The sequence below is a fragment of the Oncorhynchus tshawytscha genome, linkage group LG28 (genome assembly GCF_018296145.1).
Source record: "Oncorhynchus tshawytscha isolate Ot180627B linkage group LG28, Otsh_v2.0, whole genome shotgun sequence".
NCBI lineage: Eukaryota > Metazoa > Chordata > Actinopteri > Salmoniformes > Salmonidae > Oncorhynchus > Oncorhynchus tshawytscha.
The window spans coordinates 5,551,218-5,575,268 of record NC_056456.1 but is presented as its reverse complement, the minus strand read 5'-3'; the positions used below and the strand labels follow the sequence as shown (position 1 = coordinate 5,575,268).

At 41.6% G+C, this 24,051-nt stretch overlaps 1 protein-coding gene across 27 annotated transcripts in view; it reads left to right on the top strand.

The window, feature by feature from the left end:
* Nucleotides 1–2,268, top strand: part of LOC112226551 (muscleblind-like protein 1) — a 98,149-nt gene extending 95,881 nt beyond the window's left edge. For 18 of the 27 annotated variants that reach the window (XM_042307747.1, XM_042307746.1, XM_042307752.1 and 15 more), the window contains one exon: nt 10–2,268. Coding sequence is in view for 2 of the 27 variants with exons in the window: in XM_042307752.1 (XP_042163686.1) it covers nt 10–18 (9 nt within the window). In the remaining 25 variants the exon portion in view is untranslated. The remainder of the gene's footprint in view (nt 1–9) is intronic. The other 9 variants (XM_042307762.1, XM_042307766.1, XM_042307767.1 and 6 more) reach the window with 1 other exon arrangement.
* Nucleotides 2,269–24,051: the final 21,783 nt, after the last annotated feature.

Genomic DNA, 24,051 nt, shown 5'->3' with positions numbered 1-24,051 from the left:
GTTTTGCAGATCAAATGACTGTGTGTTGGCACTGTACAAGCCTAAAGAGTTCAGCCTTTATGTCTATAATGTTCAGAATGTCAAGCAATGGACAGGAGGAGAATCGGTCGTCATCTCTCAGTCGCTCCGTAATGCTGTTCTTGTCACACATGCCAACATCGGTGTGCCCAGTCGATACCATGACACACATACACACACACACACACACCTCCTTGTCCTCCAAGGCATCACCCAGCTGAGAAGAGGAGTGTCTGTCTATCCATGCTGACAGACACTGAGTACATTCACAATACACCTGTGTGTTCAAACACAATTTCTTTCTTACATTTTTTTGCACACACATGAGGCTGAGAGCGAGATGTTGTGGCGTCTAACGTACAGAATACTGTGTTGGTACGTCGGTAGACCAAGACAGCATTTTTTATTTGTTTTGTTTTTAAATTAATACATTTGTTTTCATGGTTTACAAAAAAACATTGCAAATGTGCACCTTGAATTTGAATTGAAATCAGAAAGGCACAACACATTTTAGCATGTACAGTTTTCTGTTTTTAAAAAGGCTTCTAGTGAAGCTAGATGATAAAATGAGGGTCAGGGACATATGAATGTTCTGGGTAAGAAACACACCTGTGTACCTTTGAAAGCACAGCCATGCTAGCTTTAACCACCTAATGTGTGCCATAGAGGCCATACATCCCAAACCAGAGTGTTATTTCAGCAGTGTTATTCTGTTTACCTAAGATATGTGTTTTATGGCTCGAGTTTAGTTTTTTACATAATTTCTCCATTGTGTATTTTCTTTATATATATATTGTGCCATTTGATTTTTGGTTGATAATTAGGAATGGGTTCCTCTCCAGCCTTTGATCTCTCTTGCAATGAAAAAAAATAGAGGTGCCTTTTATCAATTTGTTTTTGTTTTGCCTTTCTGTTTTTGCTTTATTGTTGTATTTATCAGATGGGGAGATCTATGACTCTAGCTCATAGTGACTGGGAGAGTTGTAAGTCAGTAGACTCTAATGCCTGTTGAAGTGATATGGGGCGTACTAGCTCTCCATGAGGTCTCATTTCCTTGTCCCCAACCTTAAAGGAAAAATCCACTCAAAAACGATCTTTTGGTATTATATCAAAATGTAGTTTTTGAGTTTATTTTTTCATATAGGTGGAGGGATTCTAAAAGTGTGTCTAGAAAGAAGCACTGTCAAACCATGTGTCGCTGAAAAAAGATACGTTTGATTAGGTCATAAGAATATATACACTTGGTTGAGTGTTTTTGTGCTCCCCCAGAACTATTACCTCTCAATAGACACATTTTACTTCAATTGAGGTAATACAACAAATAACTAATTTGATGTGAATTTATCAAACAGAAGAAAAAAGTATCTCACTTTTTTGATCAGATTTGAACTGATTCAGGATACCGAAGCACAGTTCTGCTCATGCACGAAGGGTTACCGGAGTATATGGCCAAATTCAAGGAAGGTTCAACACAGAATTGGGGGAACAGAGATTTCATTTCAAAACCCTTGTTTTCACACGCCATTATGTTCTGTGATTTCGTTTTGTTGTTTTGACTGAGGTGTAAGATCTCTTTACTGATTGTATTGTACTTCTATTGAAGCCTTAGATTACAGGACTGGGTTCCATCCCAATCAAATGTACTTTCAATCACCATACAGGCAATGAACACCAATTATATATTATAGTCCGTACACATACATACACCTTATAATGTTTTGGTTTAGTTTTTTTTCTCAAGTAACAATTTACTCTTAAATTTCATTGAACTCATGTGTTATGTATTACTTAAGGATTTTAATCTATTTGAATATTTAGTTTGTAGATTTCTGCCTTATTATATTCTACTTGACAACATTATTATATAGCCGTTGTAAATTTAGAGATTTGGATTTTCAAACCATACTAATGATTAATAATAATATGTGGAGTCAGAATAAGTATTCACATCATTCTTGTAGCTGGACGCCTGAAGAAGTTGATCAAACATGTTGATCAACGACCTTTTGATATTGATACAATGAACGGCGTCAGTTGGTGTGTTGCCGAGGTATCTACTCTGGCTGAAAACTAATGTTTTAACTAGCTACAAGTCGAGATCTCGTTTGAAAACACGCTATCTGTAAAATGTTTTAGAACACCTACTCATTCAAGGGTTTTTCTTTTAATTATTTTCTACATTGTGCTCAGCATATGTGGGAACTCCTTCAAGACTGTTAGAAAAGCATTCCAGGTGAAGCTGGTTGAGAGAATGCCAAGAGTCTGCAAAGCTGTCATCAAGGCAAAGCGTGGCTATTTGAAGAATCTCAAATACAAAATATATTTTGATTTGTTGAACACTTTTTTGGTTACTACATGATTCCATATGTGTCATTTCATAGTTTGATGTCTTCACTATTATTCTACAGTGTAGAAAATAGTTTTTTAAAAATAAAGAAAAACACTTGAATGAGTAGGTGTTCCAAAACTTTTGACCGGTAGTGTATATTGTGTTGAAATTTAGATTGTCCATGTTTAGAGAAGGAACAAAAAGTTATTTTCTACTGTATCCATTAAAAACTATATATATATATATATTGTTTTAATATTTCTTAAGATTGCCCTGAATGTCAGCGCAAAATGAACAGTGAGATAGATGGATCTCTGGAGTTTGGTGAATGGTGAGAGTAGAGGTGAGGTAGTGGACTTTGCTGAATCGGGAAGGTCGGTAATGCTGCAGATGAACGAACTCTAACCTAAGGGACGAAGGTTGACTTTTTGCACTTCTGTACATAGTCAATGAACAGAGAGAAAAAAAACATTTATCATATTGAGATATTATTTTGAATAAAAAATTCTATAATGATAAGTACTTTTTTAGGTTAATTTAAATCAAAAATCAAAATGGATAGACCAGCTAAACAAATTTGCTTGCAAAAAGAAAGAAAATGGTGTCATTTTCTAGGCCAATGCATTCAGAAAAAGCTATGCGTTTTTAAGCTTTTGTCAGTGGCTAGTAGTTTGCCAGGAAATCCTCAAGGGGCGTAATCCCCACATTCACTCCCACTCACTCCCCTTGTAGTATATGATATACAATAAATATCATATATTGTCCATATTGCAAATCTGGTAACAGGCCATTCATGTCTAGCCCTACGGTACAATAACTAAAAAATATATATAAACAAAACCATTTCAAATTTTAGTTTCATTGCATGTAAAAAATAACACAAATGTAAACAATCTATATAAGTAGATATAGAAAGTTTATATTTTCAATTTACAAAAATATGTTTGGGGAGAAGGGAAATAAGACTTTAGACAAGTAATTGAACACTTGCACTTGTGATACACATTTTTTACCAAGAAACTACATGAGTTCTCAAGAATAAAATGTAATGTTAACACAAAACCACCCCAGAAATATTCTCTAATCACCGTAAGATCACTCAAGTCAACATGGACTCACAGGGCACAGCTAATGCTACCAGCCAACTGTGCACTCAGCAGGTGAAGGCTCCCCACCATACCAAATGTATAGGTAAATACTCTTTCAAATGAATGTAACCGTCTTCAGTCAAGGTCATCCTATTTCTGACTCGAGGTCGCTGTATAAGTGCTATGGAACCAAAGTGTCCCTTTCTCCAAACCAACCAGAGCTGCGTGGGCAGATTTCACTGTCTCTTAGCTTAAACCAAGGTCTTTCTTCCCTGCCGGGGGCATACATGCTTGACTGTTTAGTATGTGTGAAAACATACTTTTTTTTGCTTATAGTTGCTACAGAATAATGTACTACTTCTTGTCTTCAGATTTGTTTTATGCACATTTTATTGTTGCCATAATTGACTCTTGCTGTTCTGAATTATATATATAAAAAAAATGGAATAAAAAAAAACTGATTTCCTCACGCAACTCATCTGTGGTCTTACTGTTTGCATGTTAACTTTGTCTATAACACATTACTGTAAAGGTCCAATGCAGCTGTTTTTGTCTCAATATCAAATCATTTCTGGGTCACCATTAAGGACCTTGCTATGATTGTTTTCCATTAAAATTGTCAAAAAGAGCATTTTCTCAAGCAATAATTTTACTAGGACTGTCTGTGTGTGGTCTGAGTGGGGAGGGGAAAACTGAAATCTAGCTGGTATTGTCAGAGAGGTTTGGAAATCTCTTATTGGTCTATTAACTCATTTACTGCCTAGTAGGCCAAATTCACCAAGTAGGCCAAAACTCCATCCCGCCAAAACTCCATACCACCAAAACAAGTTAAAATTTCAGGCTGTCTTTTGAAGCATCTCTTACTCTAAAAGGGCATTATCATAATTTTCATTATTATTATTCCAACCTCATAGTGTGGAAATATATATACAACACAGGAAAATCACGTATTTGACTGCACTTGGCCTTTAAAGAGATGACAAGACACCTTTCCGAGGAGATTAGTTTTCTGTTCCTTTGCTTCCTAGAATATAGCCCTCGTTCATGGTCATGTTTGTGGAAAGTAAATTTCAGTCATGAATTTGATAGAGAAAATATGCTTATAATAAACATATGCCATAATGAACAAAATATAAACGCAACATGTAAAATGTTGGTCCCTAATTTCATTAGCTGAAATCAAAGATTCCAGAAATGTTCCATACGCACAAAAAGCATATTTCTCTCAAATTTTGTGCACACATTTGTTTACATTCCTGTTAGTGAGCATTTCTCCTTTGCCAAGGAAATCTATCCACCTGACAGGTGTGGCATATCAATAAGCTGATTAAACAGCATGACAATAAATGGTCATCTAAAATGTGCAGTTTTGTCACACAACATAATGCTACTGATGTCTTAAGTTTTGATTGGGCGTGCACTTGGCATGCTGACTGCAGGATTGTCCACCAGAGCTGATGCCAGAGAATTCAATGTTCATTTCTCTACCATAAACCGCCTCCAAAGTCATTTTAGAGAATTTGGCAGTACTTCCAACTGGCCTTACAACCACAGACAGCGTGTAACCACACCAGCCACTTATGGGATCGTGGAGACCAGTCACGCAGACAGCTGATGAAACTGAGGAGTATTTATGTCTGTAATAAAGCCCTTTTCTGGGGGAAAACTCATTCTGATTGGCTGGGACTGGCTCTCCAGTGGGTGGCTCCCCCAAGTTGGTAGGTCTATGCCCTCCCAGGCCCACCTATGGCTGGCCCCTGCACAGTCATGTGAAATCCATAGATCAGAGCCTAATGAATTGATTTAAATTGACTCATTTCCTTATATGAAGTGAAATCTTTTTTCGTTCGGTATAATTACTATGAATTCCTCTTTATTCTGTACTTTCAGAAACCACACAAACTGAACATTATTTCCCAACGTAACTGGAGCTGGACATCTTTCTTAGCAAAGATTGAGGACAACTTTTGTATGCTAGCAACACACTGTATGAACGTACACTCCTTTACAGTTTAACTATATTTGTCTATTTTATTGAAGTAGTAGTAGTGTTTGAAAAACAAAAACTAGTTTTATTAGAAGGAAAAAAACTGACTGTCATTTAATTATGAATATGCATAACCCATATTTCAATATTAATGTAGTGACCGAACAACAAAAACGCTGTGTGCAACTGCCTTGAACAGCAGTTTGAGGGACTTTGGAGGCAAAATGTTGTGCCGTGAGGCGTAAGGGATTGTCTGCAGCAGGAGTGCCCCCAGTGGATGGACGCCGGGTGGTGTGGTGCTCTTCCAGCAGCACTTTCATGAAGTTCTCTGGGTACTTTTGGTAGGTAATCACCTCACCTATGGGGGAGTGGGCAGGATGAGGAAGTGGAGAAGATGATGAGAGAGTGGGGAGGTGGGTGAGATATTGTTAATATAATTGCATAATGGAACTGTAGTCATTTGTATGTCCAATTACAAAAAAATACTTGTTCAGTAATCATCTCACCTGGCGGTGAACTATGTAGCCATTGAGGACAGCGGTGTCTAAAAATATCTTGTTGTGCCACTGGGTGGTTTTCAGAGTGCATTCCATGAAGCTGCCATTTGGAAGTTATAGTCAAGAGCACCTCAATTTGCTTTGTATATTGCTATTAAAAAAACCTATATTCAAATATCCTACGTATCTTAATTTCCATCATTTAAAAAGAATATTCAAAATAATGTTGGCAGTTTGTGAAAAGTATAACCAGGATTGCCATTGCAATTACATTTTTGTCAAGAATTTATTAATTTAGAAAACAATTATTGTGATTCATCCTATATTGTCCCTAACATCCTTACCCCTTAGCAACAGATGTGGGATATACACACACACACACACACACACACACACACACACACACACTCTTACACACACACTCTTACACACAACCCCTTTCCCCCCACAAACAACCATAAGCTCAGATGCTCAAAGGTTGTTACATCCCAGAACCCAACTCAAGATTTATGAATGCATATACAGTTACAGCTGTTTGAGAAAGCATGCAAGATTGAGCAAAAATGGGCAAAAATGGGGAGATTTGATTAACCATTGTCAAGTCCTAGGTGATGGAGATCAGATCCAACCCGTTCCCCTGAAACACATACCCACACTGGTCCTCCATTGTGACCATTTTCCCAAACATCTCTGTGCAGTCAGACCTTTGATTATTTTGTGCCACCAGGGCCACAATAATATGCCCCCTTTCTGATTGTCCGAGTGTGACCCCTTCCCCGTGGGTTACCGCAGCCAGTGTTGCCAACACTGCCACTGCCTGGGTGGGTGTACCCCACCGGAATCCCCACCAGCGAGGTACAAGGACATCAAGGTTCTCATTAGCAGCTTTGAGCATTTCCTTGTATATTATTCTCTCCCATTAGGGGGCTCTGGCTTTGTAGGACCAACCCTGCCAGGCAGGCTCAGAATCTTGAGGGGGCGGTGCTGCTCTAGTAGGTCTCTGAACGCATTATGGCTGCATACAGGCGGCTTACAGCAGGCCCATAAAACAGATAGGGACTTCTCTTTAGTGTCTGGGTTGTTCAGGTGGGTGTCTAGTGTATAAGGTTGTGGACCGTTCCATCACAACCCCTGCTCACAGGCACACATTGGTTCTGGGATATGCAACCATTTCCTTTCTCACTCACTTAACGCCACACTTATCCAAACACCAAAAACACACGCCACACCTTCCATCACAGTACATCCCCACATACTGTGCCTTCTATGTCTTCTGTTTGCTGTGTTTCTATCTCCACCATGTTGAAATTGTACTTTTGTGTTCCAATTAGTTATATTTGAAAATTCTATCTATTTTTTTGTATTATTACAATCCTAGTGGTTAGAGCGTTGGGCCAGTAACCGAAAGGTTGCTGGATCAAATCCCCGAGCTGACAAGGTAAAAATCTGTCTTTCTACCCACTGTTCCCGGTAGGCCGTTATTGTAAATAAGAATTTGTTCTTAATTAACTGACTTGCCTAGTTAAATAAAGATTCAATAAAAAAATCTATATTAAACAAATCCCTACCATGGCTAGTATTGGGTGTTCCATTATTCGACTCCTCTCTGAGAACGTTGTATTATTTGGAATAGCCATGGAGTAGTCTTTGTGTCTCAGAACATTTGGTTGTCAATATACAGTTTATCGACTACGAGAGCTACACACTTCCCTTTTAATCTATTCTCCTTGAAGATTGGATACAGAACTTTGCTCTATTCTGCAATCTCCCTTTGGGAACTGATCATTCATGCTTATTTTCATGCCAGCGAGTCTTTTACCCAGGCTTTTAACCATTTCTTTATCCCTAAAGAAAGTACATTTGGCAACGACTGGACGCTCATATCTTTGTCCGAAACGGTGTACACGTTCAAGTTGGATTTTATCGACAACATCGAGTGGGATTTGAAGCACTGTAAGAAAGAATTCCTTCACTACTTTTTCGGGAACAACTTCTCTTTATATTTTCTCTCATAGATCTAGTCTGTATGTCTAGTAAGGCTTCTCTCAGAAAGATGTTCTCCTTTTTAAGTTCATTAACGTCCGTTTCTATCTAATTGACTATCCCTTTTAGCTTGTTTGTTTCTTTCTCCATTATCGCAGCTCTTTCGTCACTCATTTCAAGGCTCGCCTTCAACTCCTTTATATCCTTACTGACTAATTCAAGTAGGCCCAGTTTGTCATGTATCGACTTTAACAGATCGCTTTCCACACTTACCAGTCCCAGTGGTGAAACGCATAAATCGTTTGTATCTGTGGAAGTCATGTTTCCTTTTCGATATTGATTCTCCACGTTTACTCTCCATCATGTTTGAGAGTTGCTTGTTTTCATAATACATTTATCTAGCCTTATGATTTGTTTTGTGTACTTATCCAAATGGAATGTAATTACCCCCAAGTATATAAAGTGCTAATATTTTCTAACTTACTGATATTGAATATCACGTATTCATCGAGGCGATTTTGGTATTTCTCCTTGAACTCCACCTTCCCCTCTCTGCATTTTCCAAATGTCGGCATCCACATGCTGTTCGAGAGAAGATGCTGGAAAAGTGTGTGACTACTGCCCCAATGTTCCACATACAAAGTGTGGCCATTCCCGAGATGAAGAGCCAGCATGGTCATCCCCATGGACCCAGACACAACAAACCCCTCATAATGTTGGATGTCAGTGGTGGATCATCTGCAGATTATAATGTTCTGGACAAATCCTGTCTTCACAAATCAAATTCTATTTGTCACATGCTACATAGACAACAGGTGTAGATAGGTGTAGACTAACAGTGAAATGCTTACCTCACAACAATGCAGAGAGAAAAACAGATGTACTGTATATATAAATACACACTGTATATAATAACACAAGGAATACACCATGAGTAACACATAAAACGTTGCACAAAACAAAGAACTTGACCCCAAACCTGTGCCTTTTGGAGGGAATGTATTGACAGAGCGCCAGTCTACCCTTCCATAACATCAGGGACTCGTCAATGCATAGGTCCTTTTATGGCACAAAGACCTGACCAAATGCTGATGTCAGCCTGGTGAGAACATTTCTTGTTTTGTGTAAGGGGTCATTTAGGTTGGCAGTAGCATTGTTGATGAAATGCAGGCATCGCAGCAGAACTAGAGAAGAGAATTGCAAACATAGGATCTGTCCTCTAGTATTCCCTTAGGGAGTTCTTTTTTACTCTCCCCATGAGAAGGACTGTCACCAGGAAGGTATACATTTCACTAATTGTGGTCGTCACTCATTTAGCAAGCTTCTCCCTCACTCCTGGCTCTCTCTTCTCCTGTAGCGCCAAAGCATAGCGATTGGTCCACTCCACTATGTCTCCCACCAGCTCCTCTGTCAGAAAAAGTTTGAAGCACTCTGCCTCAGAGGGAGATGGCAAGGGGCTTTGCACTTCAGACTGGGACTCATCAAAGCCAACAGCATAGGCAGGAAGGGTGAAATGGCTGCCAGACTTCCTGCTACAGCAGACCCTCTCGTACTTCACCCACTGTTGGTCTGCCACCATCACCACCAGCATCTTCAGAGGGACCTGGGACTTCGTCAGTGGGCAAGGGATCCTCAGAATCAGGGTTCTCAAATGGCCACAAAGTTGGCAAGCAGCTCATCACTGTCACTGTCAGAATCCGATTCCTCATTTTCATACTCAGACTCGTTGTCAGAATTGACAAAAATCTCCATAATTTCCACATTTGTGAGTTGTCTCCTTTTGAAAGACATTGCTAATGCTACATCTTAGCCCAGAAGCAACATACAGCGCATTCGGGAAAGTATTAAGACCTCTTGATTTTTTCCACATTTTGTTGCATTACATCTAGGGATGCACGATATATGTATCGGTGAACATATCGGAATCAGCCGATATTAGCTAAAAATGCCAACATCGGTATCGACCCGATGTCTAGTTTAACGCTGATGTGCAAAACCGATGTCAAAGCTGACGTGCATACCTATATAATGTAGGTACATGACGTGATGACGCCACGTAACATTTGGTGCTACACATGCAACACAGAATTCCTAACCTAGCCCACAATGTCTGCTGTGTGGATCGAGCAGTCAACAAGTCGAACAGTCATTTGAAAGAATAAGAACATTTCAGCGAGACAACTTAAAGGTGAAATCCATTAACACCAAGATAATGGAATTGATTGCCCTTGACAATCAACCATTCTCTGTCGTGGGTGATGTTGGCTTTCGCCGACTGGTCGAGCACCGGTTCTGAATTTACACGTGCAAGGCAAGCACCACCACGACTATCAGTAACACTGTCAAAGCTGTACAAACAAGTGTGCAAACAAGCAAACAACGGCCTCGAATGATGTGTTTACAACACCGCGTTGGTAATAAAGCATTATTTGTTCGACCACAACTTCTGGGGTAGCTAGCTTTAGCTTGGTACCTAGCTAGCACCAATACAACCAGCCTGAAAACAATGACCAGGAGAAACTGCAGTCATTTTCATTATTCTTAGCAATGATTTAGGAATCCTTGTGAGTAAGTATTAGCTAGGTAGCCACTTGTTGTTCGCCTATTGAAATTGAACTTCAGTTCGTGAATATAAATAGCTAGCCAGCTACTTAACCCTGTTGCCCAAAGCTAACATTATAAGCAGCCAGCTAGCTTCATCTGGCTAGTGATGTGTGACCGGACTGGGTTATGTGTTGTGAAACTAGCCACAATATGGATTAGGCACAATAGTGGAATTTGCAGTTTGCCTTCAAAATAAAAGTATCTCTTTGAAAGCGATGCAGAAGGTTACAATTGGTGTAATCATGCCATATTTAGACTAGATAATGTTCAACAAGGTTGGAATGTGAAGCAATGAAATGGGGTATCAGTCTACTGGGTGACACCCACAGAACACAATTGTGAAGAGTTTATGCAAATATTAGTATTGTAGCTTATATTGCGGGACTGTGACTGTTTTGAAATCACCTCCCTAGACAGCCTATTGTGTGTATTGACATTTATATTGCACTATACAGCTTTACCTAAGGATTGGGGATCAATGAAATCAGTCTACTCAATACCCAAGATATTTTTTTCCAACGTCCTCCTCAGAGTTGTATGACTCCAAAACATGCACACAGTATTGTTTTTCCTCAGGAATAGTGTTCAATACACATAGGTTGACAATAAATGTGGCTCAATTCACAGTTGTTTCAGAGTCCCACAATAAGAGCTATGAAGCTAATGCTCTCTGGGTGTCACTGAGTAGACTAATACCCCATGTCATTGATCCACAATCCATAGGTAAGGCTGTACAGTGAAATAAGTATGCCCCCAATGCAATTCTAAAGTACACTGCTCAAAAAAATTAAGGGAACACTAAAATAACACATCCTAGATCTGAATGAATGAAATATTCTTATTAAATACTTTTTTCTTTACATAGGTGAATGTGCTGACAACAAAATCACACAACAATTATCAATGGAAATTTATCAACCCAATGGAGGTCTGGATTTGGAGTGACACTCAAAATGAAAGTGGAAAACCACACTACAGGCTGATCCAACTTTGATGTAATGTCCTTAAAACAAGTCAAAATGAGGCTCAGTAGTGTGTGTGGCTTCCACGTGCCTGTATGACCTCCTTACAACGCCTGGGCATGATCCTGATGAGGTGGCGGATGGTCTCCTGAGGGATCTCCTCCCAGACCTGGACTAAAGCATACGCCAACTCCTGGACAGTCTGTGGTTCAACGTGGCGTTGGTGGATGGAGCGAGACATAATTTCCCAGATGTGCTCAATTGGATTCAGGTCTGGGAAATGGGCGGGCCAGTCCATAGCATCAATGCCTTCCTCTTGAAGGAACTGCTGACACACTCCAGCCACATGAGGTCTAGCATTGTCTTGCATTAGGAGGAAGCCAGGGCCAACCGCACCAGCATATGGTCTCACAAGGGGTCTGAGGATCTCATCTCGGTACCTAATGGCAGTCAAGCTACCTCTGGCGAGCACATGGAGGGCTCTGCGGCCCCCCAAAGAAATACCACCCCACACCATGACTGACCCACCGCCAAACCGGTCATGCTGGAGGATGTTGCAGGCAGCAAAACGTTCTCCACGGCGTCTCCAGACTCTGTCACGTCTGTCACGTGCTCAGTGTGAACCTGCTTTCATCTGTGAAGAGCACAGGGCGCCAGTGGCGAATTTGCCAAACTTGGTGTTCTCTGGCAAATGCCAAACGTCCTGCACGGTGTTGGGCTGTAAGCACAACCCCCACCTGTGGATGTTGGGCCCTCATACCACCCTCATGGAGTCTGTTTCTGACCGTTTGAGCAGACACATGCACATTTGTGGCATGCTGGAGGTCATTTTGCTGTGCTCTGGCAGTGCTCCTCCTGCTCCTCCTTGCACATAGGCGGAGGTAGCGGTCCTGCTGCTGGGTTGTTGCCCTCCTACGGCCTCCTCCATGTCTCCTGATGTACTGGCCTGTCTCCTGGTAGCGCCTCCATGCTCTGGACACTACGCTGACAGACACAGCAAACCTTCTTGCCACAGCTCGCATTGATGTTCCATCCTGGATGAGCTGCACTACCTGAGCCACTTGTGTGGGTTGTAGACTCCGTCTCATGCTACCACTCGAGTGAAAGCACCGCCAGCATTCAAAAGTGACCAAAACATCAGCCAGGAAGCATAGCAACTGAGAAGTGGTCTGTGGTTACCACCTGCAGAACCACTCCTTTATTGGGGGTGTCTTGCTAATTGCCTATAATTTCCACATGTTGTCTATTCCATTTGCACAACAGCATGTGAAATTTATTGTCAATCAGTGTTGCTTCCTAAGTGGACAGTTTGATTTCACAGAAGTGTGATTGACTTGGAGTCACATTGTGTTGTTTAAGTGTTCCCTTTATTTTTTTGAGCAGTGTATAATACATTCAGTGTGAATTCAACAGATTTTGTCAAATTAACAAATGATTGTCTTTTGTTGATTTTATAGAACAACATTCCAACCTCGATTAGCATGATCTATTCAATTATGGCATAATTCTACTATTTGCATTAATTTGCATCACTGTCAATGACATACTTTTATTTATTTTTAAAGTCCACTATTGTGGCAAATCCTTATTGTGGCTAGCATCACATAAATGGGTCCGACCACCATTAATCAAATAAGAACTGTCTTATAAATTAGGGTTATTTTAGGTTACACCTAGCTATATAGTAAGCTAGCTAACTGAAACAGATTGTCGTTTTGCTATGTTTTTGGGGAAGAACATTGCTTGCATCCATGAGCTAGCTAGCTTTTTTATGACCAGCACTGTAGGTGCCCAAGACAAAACATTACCAGCATCATAGTATACGTATCGATGAATCGTTGAGACATATGAAACACGAGTGATAGTGTAATCAATGTGTAATAACTACATAAAAAATGTATTGAATGCTTTAAATTATTATGTGACGTGCAGTCATATTCAGGTCCTGATTGGTCAACAAGCTTATTTAGAGGCGAAAGAAACGCACACCTATTTAGGCGAGGTGCTGGCTAGCGGAGTGGAACAAGTAAAAAAATAAAGGAGAGCCACACACTCTAGGAGCTCAGATGCAATAATGTTATTTGACACGCAAAGACACACGACGTTCCATAGTATGAGAAATCCTGGTTGAGAATGAAACGACTGAACAAATGAACAACGAAACAGCACAGCAAGTAAGTGAAAGAAATAGGTTCTGATTATGTTTTACTGGTAATGGGGACATACGTAAATGCCAACAAAATAACTTTTTGTTCAGTGTTGTGTGTGTGTGTGTGTGTGTGTGTGTGTGTGTGTGACCTATTTAACTAGGCAAGTCAGTTAAGAACAAATTCTTATTTACAATGACGGCCTACCCCAGCCAAATCCGGACAACACTGGGCCAATTGGGTGCCGCCCGATGGGACTCCCAATCACGGCCGGATGTGATACAGCCTGGATTCGTACCAGGGACTGTCATGACGCCTCTTGCACTGAGATGCAGTGCCTTAGACCACTGCGTCCATCTGTGTGTGTTAACTATTTATCCTGTCTAGGACTGGGGTTCCGCTAGCGGAATGTCCAATAGCTTCTTTTGTTAGGGCGTTTGGTAAACAAATCCAAATGCGCGATCTGGTCCATTCGGACGAAATGTTCAAAAAGTTATATTACAGGTCAAAGAAACTTGTCAAACTAAGTATAGAATCAATCTTTAGGATGTTTTTATCATAAAAGTTCAATAATGTTCCAACCGGAGAATTCTATTGTCTGTAGAAAAACAATGGAACGACAGCTACCTCTCAAGTGAAAGCGCGTGACTGAGAACGAGGCTGTAGGCAAACCACTGATTCAAAGAGCTCCCATCCGGTCCCACACCACAGTAGAAGCCTGAAACAACGTTCTAAAGATGGTTGACATCTAGTGGAAGCCTTAGGAAGTGCAACATAACCAATACCCCACTGTGTATTCAATAGGGGTCAGGTTTTGCCTGCCATATGAGTTCTGTTATACTCACAGACATCATTCTAACAGTTTTAGAAACATCAGAGTGTTTTCTATCCAATAATAATAATAATATGCATATATTAGCATCTGGGACTGGGTAGGAGGCAGTTCATTCTGGGCACGCTATTCATCCAAAAATGAAAATGCTGCCCCCCATCCCAAATAAGTTTTAACTGTACTAGAATGCTTAAAAGGCCGCATTTTGTTAATGTCGGTTATCGGTATCGCTTTTTTTTATTGCAAGGAAAATATCGCTATCGGCCAAAAATGTCATATTGGTGTATCACTAGTTACAGCCTTATTCTAAAATGGATTAAATCAAAAATTATTCTCATCAATCTATACACAATACCCCTTAATGACAAAGTGAAAACAGATTGAAAACAATTTATTAAAAATAGCAAACAGAAATACCTTATTTACACAAGTCGTGGGTGCCCAACCAGTCGATCGCGATCTACTGGTCGATCGTGGAGTGCTTGCCATTCGATCGTGAGATGATTTTATATCTACAAAAAGTCAGCCACACAAATCAATGCCTATAATCTCTTTTTGTTTTAATGTTCGACAGTCCTCCACTCACAGCAATGTCTGAAAAGTCACGTGATTTACATATAATTTGACCAGCCCCTGCCCACTTACTCACGTATGCCTAGGTGGCGGGCGGCATCTGACAGCGCTGACTCCAAGTCGAGGTCACGGTGATGCCAGGTAGGTAGCTAGCTAGCTAGCTAACTGTGTAGCCAGATTCGTTCTTAAGTTGTGTGGTCAACAGCAGCAATAATGAGTGAAGGGGAGGATACAAGAAACAGAAAACGCATCATTTCCACAAGGAATGGGAGGAGGATCATTTTTTCGTCATGTCAAACTCCATCTCAAAATGTGTGTGCCTCATCTGCCATAATAGCATCGCTATCCCAAAGAAAGGTAACATAGAACAACATTTTAAATCATTCACACACAATTCCAGGAAAGAGATTTTCCAGCAAAGACTGAATTACAAAGAAGAAAGGTACAAGAACAAAAAAATAATTTTTACAAGGCCTGTGACCAAAGGGAGGCGGCAACCATAGCATCGTATCATGTGAGTCATGTTCTTGCTAAGCATAAAAAGTAGTTCAAAGATGGGGAGATGATCAAGGAAGCATTTACTGAGGCTGCAGACTCACTGTTTGGGGACTTTAAGAACAAGACTGAAATTATGGCTGCCATCAATGACATTCAGTTGTCCAGAAATACGGTGACAAGAAGATGTGAGGCAATAGCTGAGAACCTCGAGGATCAACTGAAGAAAGATATTGGCAACTGAGAGTGTTATTCCCTCCAGTTTGACGAGTCCACAGATAAGGTAGATGAGGCACAGTTATGCATTTTCATCAGAATGGTATTTGACAACATGAGTACAAAGGAGGAACTCCTCGCCATTTTGCAACTAAAAGGACATACAAGGGCTGAAGATATTTTTCAAGCTTTTATAGAGTTTGCTAACAAATTCCAACTTCCCTTATGTAATGTATGTTATGCTTGTCTTCATTACTACTGATGGGGCACCCGCTATGGAAGGCCGCATTAGTGGGTTCGTTGCACTGTGCAAACAAGATCATTTCTCCCTGAATTTCTTAGTTATCCCTGCGTAATTCCTCAGCAAGCTTTGTGCGGGAGGATGTTAAACATGAAAGAGGTGAAGGATGTTGCGATGAAGATTGTGTGTTCTATTCGAGCAAGAAGCCTACAGCGGAGGCTATTTCGTGCTCACTTAGAAGAGACTGAAGTGGAGCACACAGACCTGCTGCTGCACACGGATGTGCTGTGGCTGAGCCGAGGTACATTTTTAGGGAGGATACAAGCACAGCTTGACAGTGCACGTTACGTGGAGCAAGTCCAGAGCATCTTATCTGAATTTGACAGTCGTTTGCATCACTTGAGCCTATTGCCGTATGTGCTTTCCGTTTGCCACAGACATAAATGTGAATGTCATTGCCCCTAAAAGGGATCACTTTTTTTATTTGGACACAACTATAGCAGAAACTGAAATTGTCAACCTTCAAAATGACATTCAGCTGAAATCCAGGGAAACCACTGAGGTGAAGGAAGAGATCTGGGAGCTACTGCTGGAGGAGAAGTATCCCAACATCAGAAGATGTGCTCTCAACGTATCAGCCCTTTTTGGATCAACCTACCTCTGTGAGTCTGCATTTTCTCACATGAAGATAAGAAAGTCCATGCACAGCTCTACTATGGCTGACGACCACCTTGTGGCCTGCATGAGACTTGCAACAAGCTGCTACAGCCCTGACTATGAAAAACGACTTTCCTCCACCCAATGCAAAAATTCACATTAAAGTTAGGAAATGAAATTTGTTGCACTTATTTGTGGAAAACATGTTATTGGTCCACATTATATTTGGGTATCATAGTGGCAGGTCCATACTCAGTGGTGTGTTGCGTTTCATACATTTTGTTGGTTGGTTTACATTTAGAGACTGGTAGATCTCCTCAGGCTGGCAAATGAAAAAGTAGATCTCACGTCAAATAAGGAAGATCGGCCACACCTGACGTAAGTATTCAGACCCTTTGCTATGAGACTCGAAATTGACCTCAGGTGCATCCTGTTTCCATTGATCATTATTGAGATGTTTCTACAATTTGAATGAAGTCCACCTTTGATAAATTTATTGGACATTATTTAGAAAGGCACACACCTATATAAGGTCCCACAGTTGACAGTGCATGTCAGGGCAAAAACCAAGCCATGAGGTCAAAGGAATTGTCTGTAGAGCTCCAAGACAGGACTGTGTCAAGGCACAGATCTGGGGAAGGGTACCAAAACATTTATGCAGCATTGAAGGTTCCCAAGAACATAGTGCTCTCCATTATTCTTAAATGGAAGAAGTTTGGAACCACCGAGACTCTTCCTAGAGCTGGCCGCTCAGGGGGGTGACCAAGAACCCGATTGTCAATCTGACAGAGCTCCGGAGTTCTTGTTTCTCAGACCAGGAGAAACAAGATTCTCTGATCTGATGAAACCAAGATTGAACACTTTGGCCTGAATGACAAGCGTCACATCTGGAGGAAACCTGGCACCATTCCTACGGTGAAGCATGGTGGTGGCAGTATCATGCTGTGGGGATGTTTTTCAGCGGCAGGGACTGGGAGACAAGTCAGGATCAAGTAAAAGATGAACGGAGTAAAGTACAGAGAGATCCTTGATGAAAACCTGCTCCAGAGCGCTCAGGACCTGCGATTGGACCTTCAAACAGGACAACGACCCCAAGCACACAAAAAGAGAACATAGGAGTGGCTTTGGGACAAGTCTCTAAATGTCCTTGAGTCTGGGCCACTCAATCGTACATCGCTGGCGAGACCTGAAAATAGCTGTGCAGTGATGCTCCCCATCCAACCTGACAGAGCTTAATTAAGAGAATCTGCAGAGGAGGGGAGAAACTCCCTAAATACAGGTGTGCCACGCTTGTAGCATCATTTCTAAGAAGACTTGAGGCTGTAATTGCTGCCAAAAGTGCTTCAACAAAGTACTGATTAAATGGTCTATATATACTTATGTATATGTGATTTCTGGGGGTTTTGTTGAATTTTTTTCTAAAAACCTGTTTTAGCTTTGTCATTATGGGGTATTGTGTGTAGATTGATGAGGGGGGGGGGGTGGAAACGATTTAATCCATTTTAGAATAAGGCTGTAACGTCACAAAATATGGAAAAAGTCAAGGGGTCTGAATACTTTCCGAATGCACTGTACAGTATAGCTATAGATAATTTAATTGAGACCACAGGCGTACCTGATATTGTTATCCAGCAAAGAATCAGGGATGAGGGGCAGCATCGGGCAATGTTGAACTTTAATCGATTACAAATTGCATGATCATCCCCTTGGCTAAACCCTAACATTGAAAAAGCACTGTCCTCCCCATTTTATCTCCGGGTCCCAGTTCCCGAAAATAATGATTACACCCCAAATCAGCTAGATGCAGGCAAGAGTGTGCAAGGCGGTACTGAATGTGTCACTGTCTGTCACCTTGATTACTCCAATTTGTCTCTCGACCTGTGCACCTACGTTATAAACTTTCAATTGTAGGCTAGGTTGTAGCAACCTCATGATGGGTATAGAGAAAATGTGAGTGTCATGTAGTAGCCTAAACCTATCGATGTTACATTGAGCTGGCTGAATGGAATATGAATGAGTCATCCAAAATTCTGTAATAGAAATGAGGCCATGCTGATAAAAAAAATAAAAATAAATCTCCCTAATCTTAAACGGAACCTACCACCACTGGCGGTGACCAAGAAAGCTCGACAGAGGATGTATTATCTGTGCCAGCTGCGGAAACTCAAACTCTCTCTGACAATTCTGGTTCGGTTCTACAAGTCCATCATTGAGTCCATCCTCAGCGCTTCTATCACCATCATTGAGTCCATCCTCAGCTCTTCTATCACCATCATTGAGTCCATCCTCAGCTCTTCTATCACCATCATTGAGTCCATCCTCAGCTCTTCTATCACCATCATTGAGTCCATCCTCAGCTTTTCTATCACCATCATTGAGTCCATCCTCAGCTCTTCTATCACCATCATTGAGTCCATCCTCAGCTTTTCTATCACCATCATTGAGTCCATCCTCAGCTCTTCTATCACCATCATTGAGTCCATCCTCAGCTCTTCTATCACCATCATTGAGTCCATCCTCAGCGCTTCTATCACCATCATTGAGTCCATCCTCAGCTCTTCTATCACCATCATTGAGTCCATCCTCAGCTTTTCTATCACCATCATTGAGTCCATCCTCAGCTCTTCTATCACCATCATTGAGTCCATCCTCAGCTCTTCTATCACCATCATTGAGTCCATCCTCAGCTCTTCTATCACCATCATTGAGTCCATCCTCAGCTCTTCTATCACCATCATTGAGTCCATCCTCAGCTCTTCTATCACCATCATTGAGTCCATCCTCAGCTCTTCTATCACCATCATTGAGTCCATCCTCAGCTCTTCTATCACCATCATTGAGTCCATCCTCAGCTTTTCTATCACCATCATTGAGTCCATCCTCAGCTCTTCTATCACCATCATTGAGTCCATCCTCAGCTTTTCTATCACCATCATTGAGTCCATCCTCAGCTCTTCTATCACCATCATTGAGTCCATCCTCAGCTCTTCTATCACCATCATTGAGTCCATCCTCAGCGCTTCTATCACCATCATTGAGTCCATCCTCAGCTCTTCTATCACCATCATTGAGTCCATCCTCAGCTTTTCTATCACCATCATTGAGTCCATCCTCAGCTCTTCTATCACCATCATTGAGTCCATCCTCAGCTCTTCTATCACCATCATTGAGTCCATCCTCAGCTCTTCTATCACCATCATTGAGTCCATCCTCAGCTTTTCTATCACCATCATTGAGTCCATCCTCAGCTCTTCTATCACCATCATTGAGTCCATCCTCAGCTCTTCTATCACCATCATTGAGTCCATCCTCAGCGCTTCTATCACCATCATTGAGTCCATCCTCAGCTCTTCTATCACCATCATTGAGTCCATCCTCAGCTTTTCTATCACCATCATTGAGTCCATCCTCAGCTCTTCTATCACCATCATTGAGTCCATCCTCAGCTCTTCTATCACCATCATTGAGTCCATCCTCAGCTCTTCTATCACCATCATTGAGTCCATCCTCAGCTCTTCTATCACCATCATTGAGTCCATCCTCAGCTCTTCTATCACCATCATTGAGTCCATCCTCAGCTCTTCTATCACCATCATTGAGTCCATCCTCAGCTCTTCTATCACCATCATTGAGTCCATCCTCAGCTTTTCTATCACCATCATTGAGTCCATCCTCAGCTCTTCTATCACCATCATTGAGTCCATCCTCAGCTTTTCTATCACCATCATTGAGTCCATCCTCAGCTCTTCTATCACCATCATTGAGTCCATCCTCAGCTCTTCTATCACCATCATTGAGTCCATCCTCAGCGCTTCTATCACCATCATTGAGTCCATCCTCAGCTCTTCTATCACCATCATTGAGTCCATCCTCAGCTTTTCTATCACCATCATTGAGTCCATCCTCAGCTCTTCTATCACCATCATTGAGTCCATCCTCAGCTCTTCTATCACCATCATTGAGTCCATCCTCAGCTCTTCTATCACCATCATTGAGTCCATCCTCAGCTCTTCTATCACCATCATTGAGTCCATCCTCAGCTCTTCTATCACCATCATTGAGTCCATCCTCAGCTCTTCTATCACCATCATTGAGTCCATCCTCAGCTCTTCTATCACCATCATTGAGTCCATCCTCAGCTCTTCTATCACCATCATTGAGTCCATCCTCAGCTTTTCTATCACCATCATTGAGTCCATCCTCAGCTCTTCTATCACCATCATTGAGTCCATCCTCAGCTTTTCTATCACCATCATTGAGTCCATCCTCAGCTCTTCTATCACCATCATTGAGTCCATCCTCAGCTTTTCTATCACCATCATTGAGTCCATCCTCAGCTCTTCTATCACCATCATTGAGTCCATCCTCAGCTTTTCTATCACCATCATTGAGTCCATCCTCAGCTCTTCTATCACCATCATTGAGTCCATCCTCAGCGCTTCTATCACCGTCTGGTTTGGTTCCGCATCTGCTACTGCAAGGACAAACTGCAGAACATCATCTGGTCTGCAAAGAAGTTAATTGGCTGTCACCTGCCCTCCATCAAGGACCAGCACGCCTCCAGGACAAGAAAGCGCCCAGGTTAGATGATCGCCGACCCCAGACACCTCATCTTTAAAAGACACCTCTCTGGCAGAAGGTTTCGGTGACTCATGACCTAAACAGACAGTTACCTGAACAGTTTCTTCCCCCATGCCGTGGCCCTAATTAACCGGCCCTCCAGCGCTTATGGATTAAGTGACTTTGTATTGAGCCGATTACTACACATGGTCATCAATGACCTCCAATAAAAATCTGCAATACACTGCATTTGCACTATAAACCTCCGTACAACACTGTATATGCACAGTATATGTTTGCCACAGCAGCATACCTCCCTCTGTTTATATATAGATACAGTATAACCCCTCTGTAAATGATATATTTCCACTGTAATCAGACTATAATCCAGAGTTTTACGTTTTATGTTTACTGTTCCGATATTGAATATTCTGTATGATGTCAATGTGAACTTGAGTCTGTATTCTGTTTGAAAACTCAGCGAAAAAAGAAACGTCCCTTATTCAGGACCCTGTCTTTCAAAGATAATTCGTAAAAATCCAAATAACTTCACAGATCTTCACTGTAAAGGGTTTAAACACTTTCCAGTGCTTGTTCAATGAACCATAAACAATTAATGAACACGCACCTGTGGAATGGTGTTAAGACACTAACAGCTTACAGGCTGTACAATTAAGGTCACAGTTATGAAAATTTAGGAAACTAAAGAGGCCTTTCTACTGACTCTGAAAAACACCAAAAGAAAGATGCCCAGGGTCCCTGATCATCTGTGTGAACGTGCATTAGGCATGCTGCAAGGAGGCATGAGGACTGCAGATGTGGCCAGGGCAATACATTGCAATGTCCGTACTGTGAGACGCCTAAGACAGCACTACAGGGTGACAGGACGGACAGCTGATCGTCCTCGCAGTGGCAGACCATGTGTAACAACACCTGCACAGGATCGGTACATCCGTACATCACACCTGCTGGACAGGTACAGGATGGCAACAACAGCTGCCCGAGTTACACCAGGAACGCACAAACCCTCCATCAGTGCTCAGACTGTCCGCAATAGGCTGAGAGAGGCTGGACTGGGGGCTTGTAGGCCTGTTGTAAGGCAGGTCCTCACCAGACATCAATGGCAACAACGTCACCTATGGGCACAAACCCACCGTCGCTGGACCAAACAGAACTGGCAAAAAGTGCACTTCACTGACGAGTCGCGGCGTTGTCTCACCAGGGGTGATGGTCGGATTCGCGTTTATCGTCGAAGGAAGGAGAGTTACACCTAGGCCTGTACTATGGAGGGTCCGTCATGGTCTGAGGCGGTGTGTCACAGCGCCTCAGCTTGTTGTCATTGCAGGCAATCTCAACGCTGTGCATTACAGGGAAGACATCCTCCTCCCTCATGTGGTACCCTTCCTGCAGGCTCATCCCGACATGACCCTCCAGCATGACAATGCCACTCCAGCATGACAATGCCACTAGCCATACTGCTTGTACTTAAAAAACACTTCAACTTCAACCAGTAAAACGGATCTTTGGCTAGCTTTTGCCACAGCATATATTAATGAGCTGCTGCATACCAAGAAATGATTTAGCAAAGATCACAACCAAATATAATCTTAGCGACTGTTCAAGCAGGAATCAAAACATCATTGTAAGCATATGAGAATCCCCAAAAGTTATTTTGTTTAGAAGTAATAAAAACGTAAATCTAGGCTGTTGAATGGGCGCAGATGGCGATGGCTTTCTTACGTTCGTGACGTCAGTATGTCATGTACTGGAAAGGGGTCTTTGCTGGCAGCATCTTCTCACTAAAGGCCAGTTTATACTTGGTCTGTAGACAATTATAATGCGAAAAGTGTCGCTGTTAAAAACAACATTTAATTTATACTCTGGTGGAATGTATGTAGACTGATGCTGTAACTGTCAGTTTCTTTGTTGCACAGACATGAAAAAAGTTTAAGTCTCTGCGACTGTTTGAAAGTCCGTTGTCATGGTTACCGGACTGCCAGTGCTAAGGAGACCAAATCCTACTGTGACAAAAATATAGCAGGAGTTCTAAAATTCTCAGGTAGAATGACCTGCTTTTATTTTGTCACACTGTGGCAATAAGCTATTTTCTGTAAGCTTGTCTTTACATTGTAAATAAGTATGTTGTTGTGGGTTAATTTTTCTGTAATAACGATTAAAAAGTAGCTAAATTTGCAGCTATACTCTGGTCGTTATTTGAAATGACTAGCCAGCAATGAACCAATACAATGTTTATAAAATTGCTTTTAGTTGCCTGGCTTGGTAGGTTGACATTTACTCAATTCATTTTTAAACGGATGTGTTTATTGGTGTTAAAATGAGCACCGGGCTGCCGATGTCATGCAGAGGCTATATTTTTGTGTTTATACATATTTGATATCGGACGATAATATGTCGTGATGTCCCTATGACAATTGTCTACAGACATGTCAATAGACGGACTGTAAACCAGCCTTAAAGGGGAATTTCACCCTGGGGGAATCTGGGCTTGTTTTCATCATGTCCGAGGCATTTCTAGGACAGTGAGATGTGTTTCACACATAATTACCCAGGAGGAAGGCAGGTCTGGGCGTCGCACGCTGAATGATACACCCACAATTGATACGTTTAAAAATAAATATAGTCTTGCTTTGTGGCATTTTGTGACGGCTCTATGTTATGCTGATTGCGCTATACATTTTTGTGCGTGAAGATATGGTTGTCCTTGTTTGATAGAACCATTGGACGTCTTTCAGGGCGGCATTGATAAATATTACAAGCAGACACATTTTTTCCAGTCTGAAAGACTGTTGGGCGGTGCTTCGTGCTCTGTCCCCAGTCCCTGCACCAAGGCGGGCTTTTTTG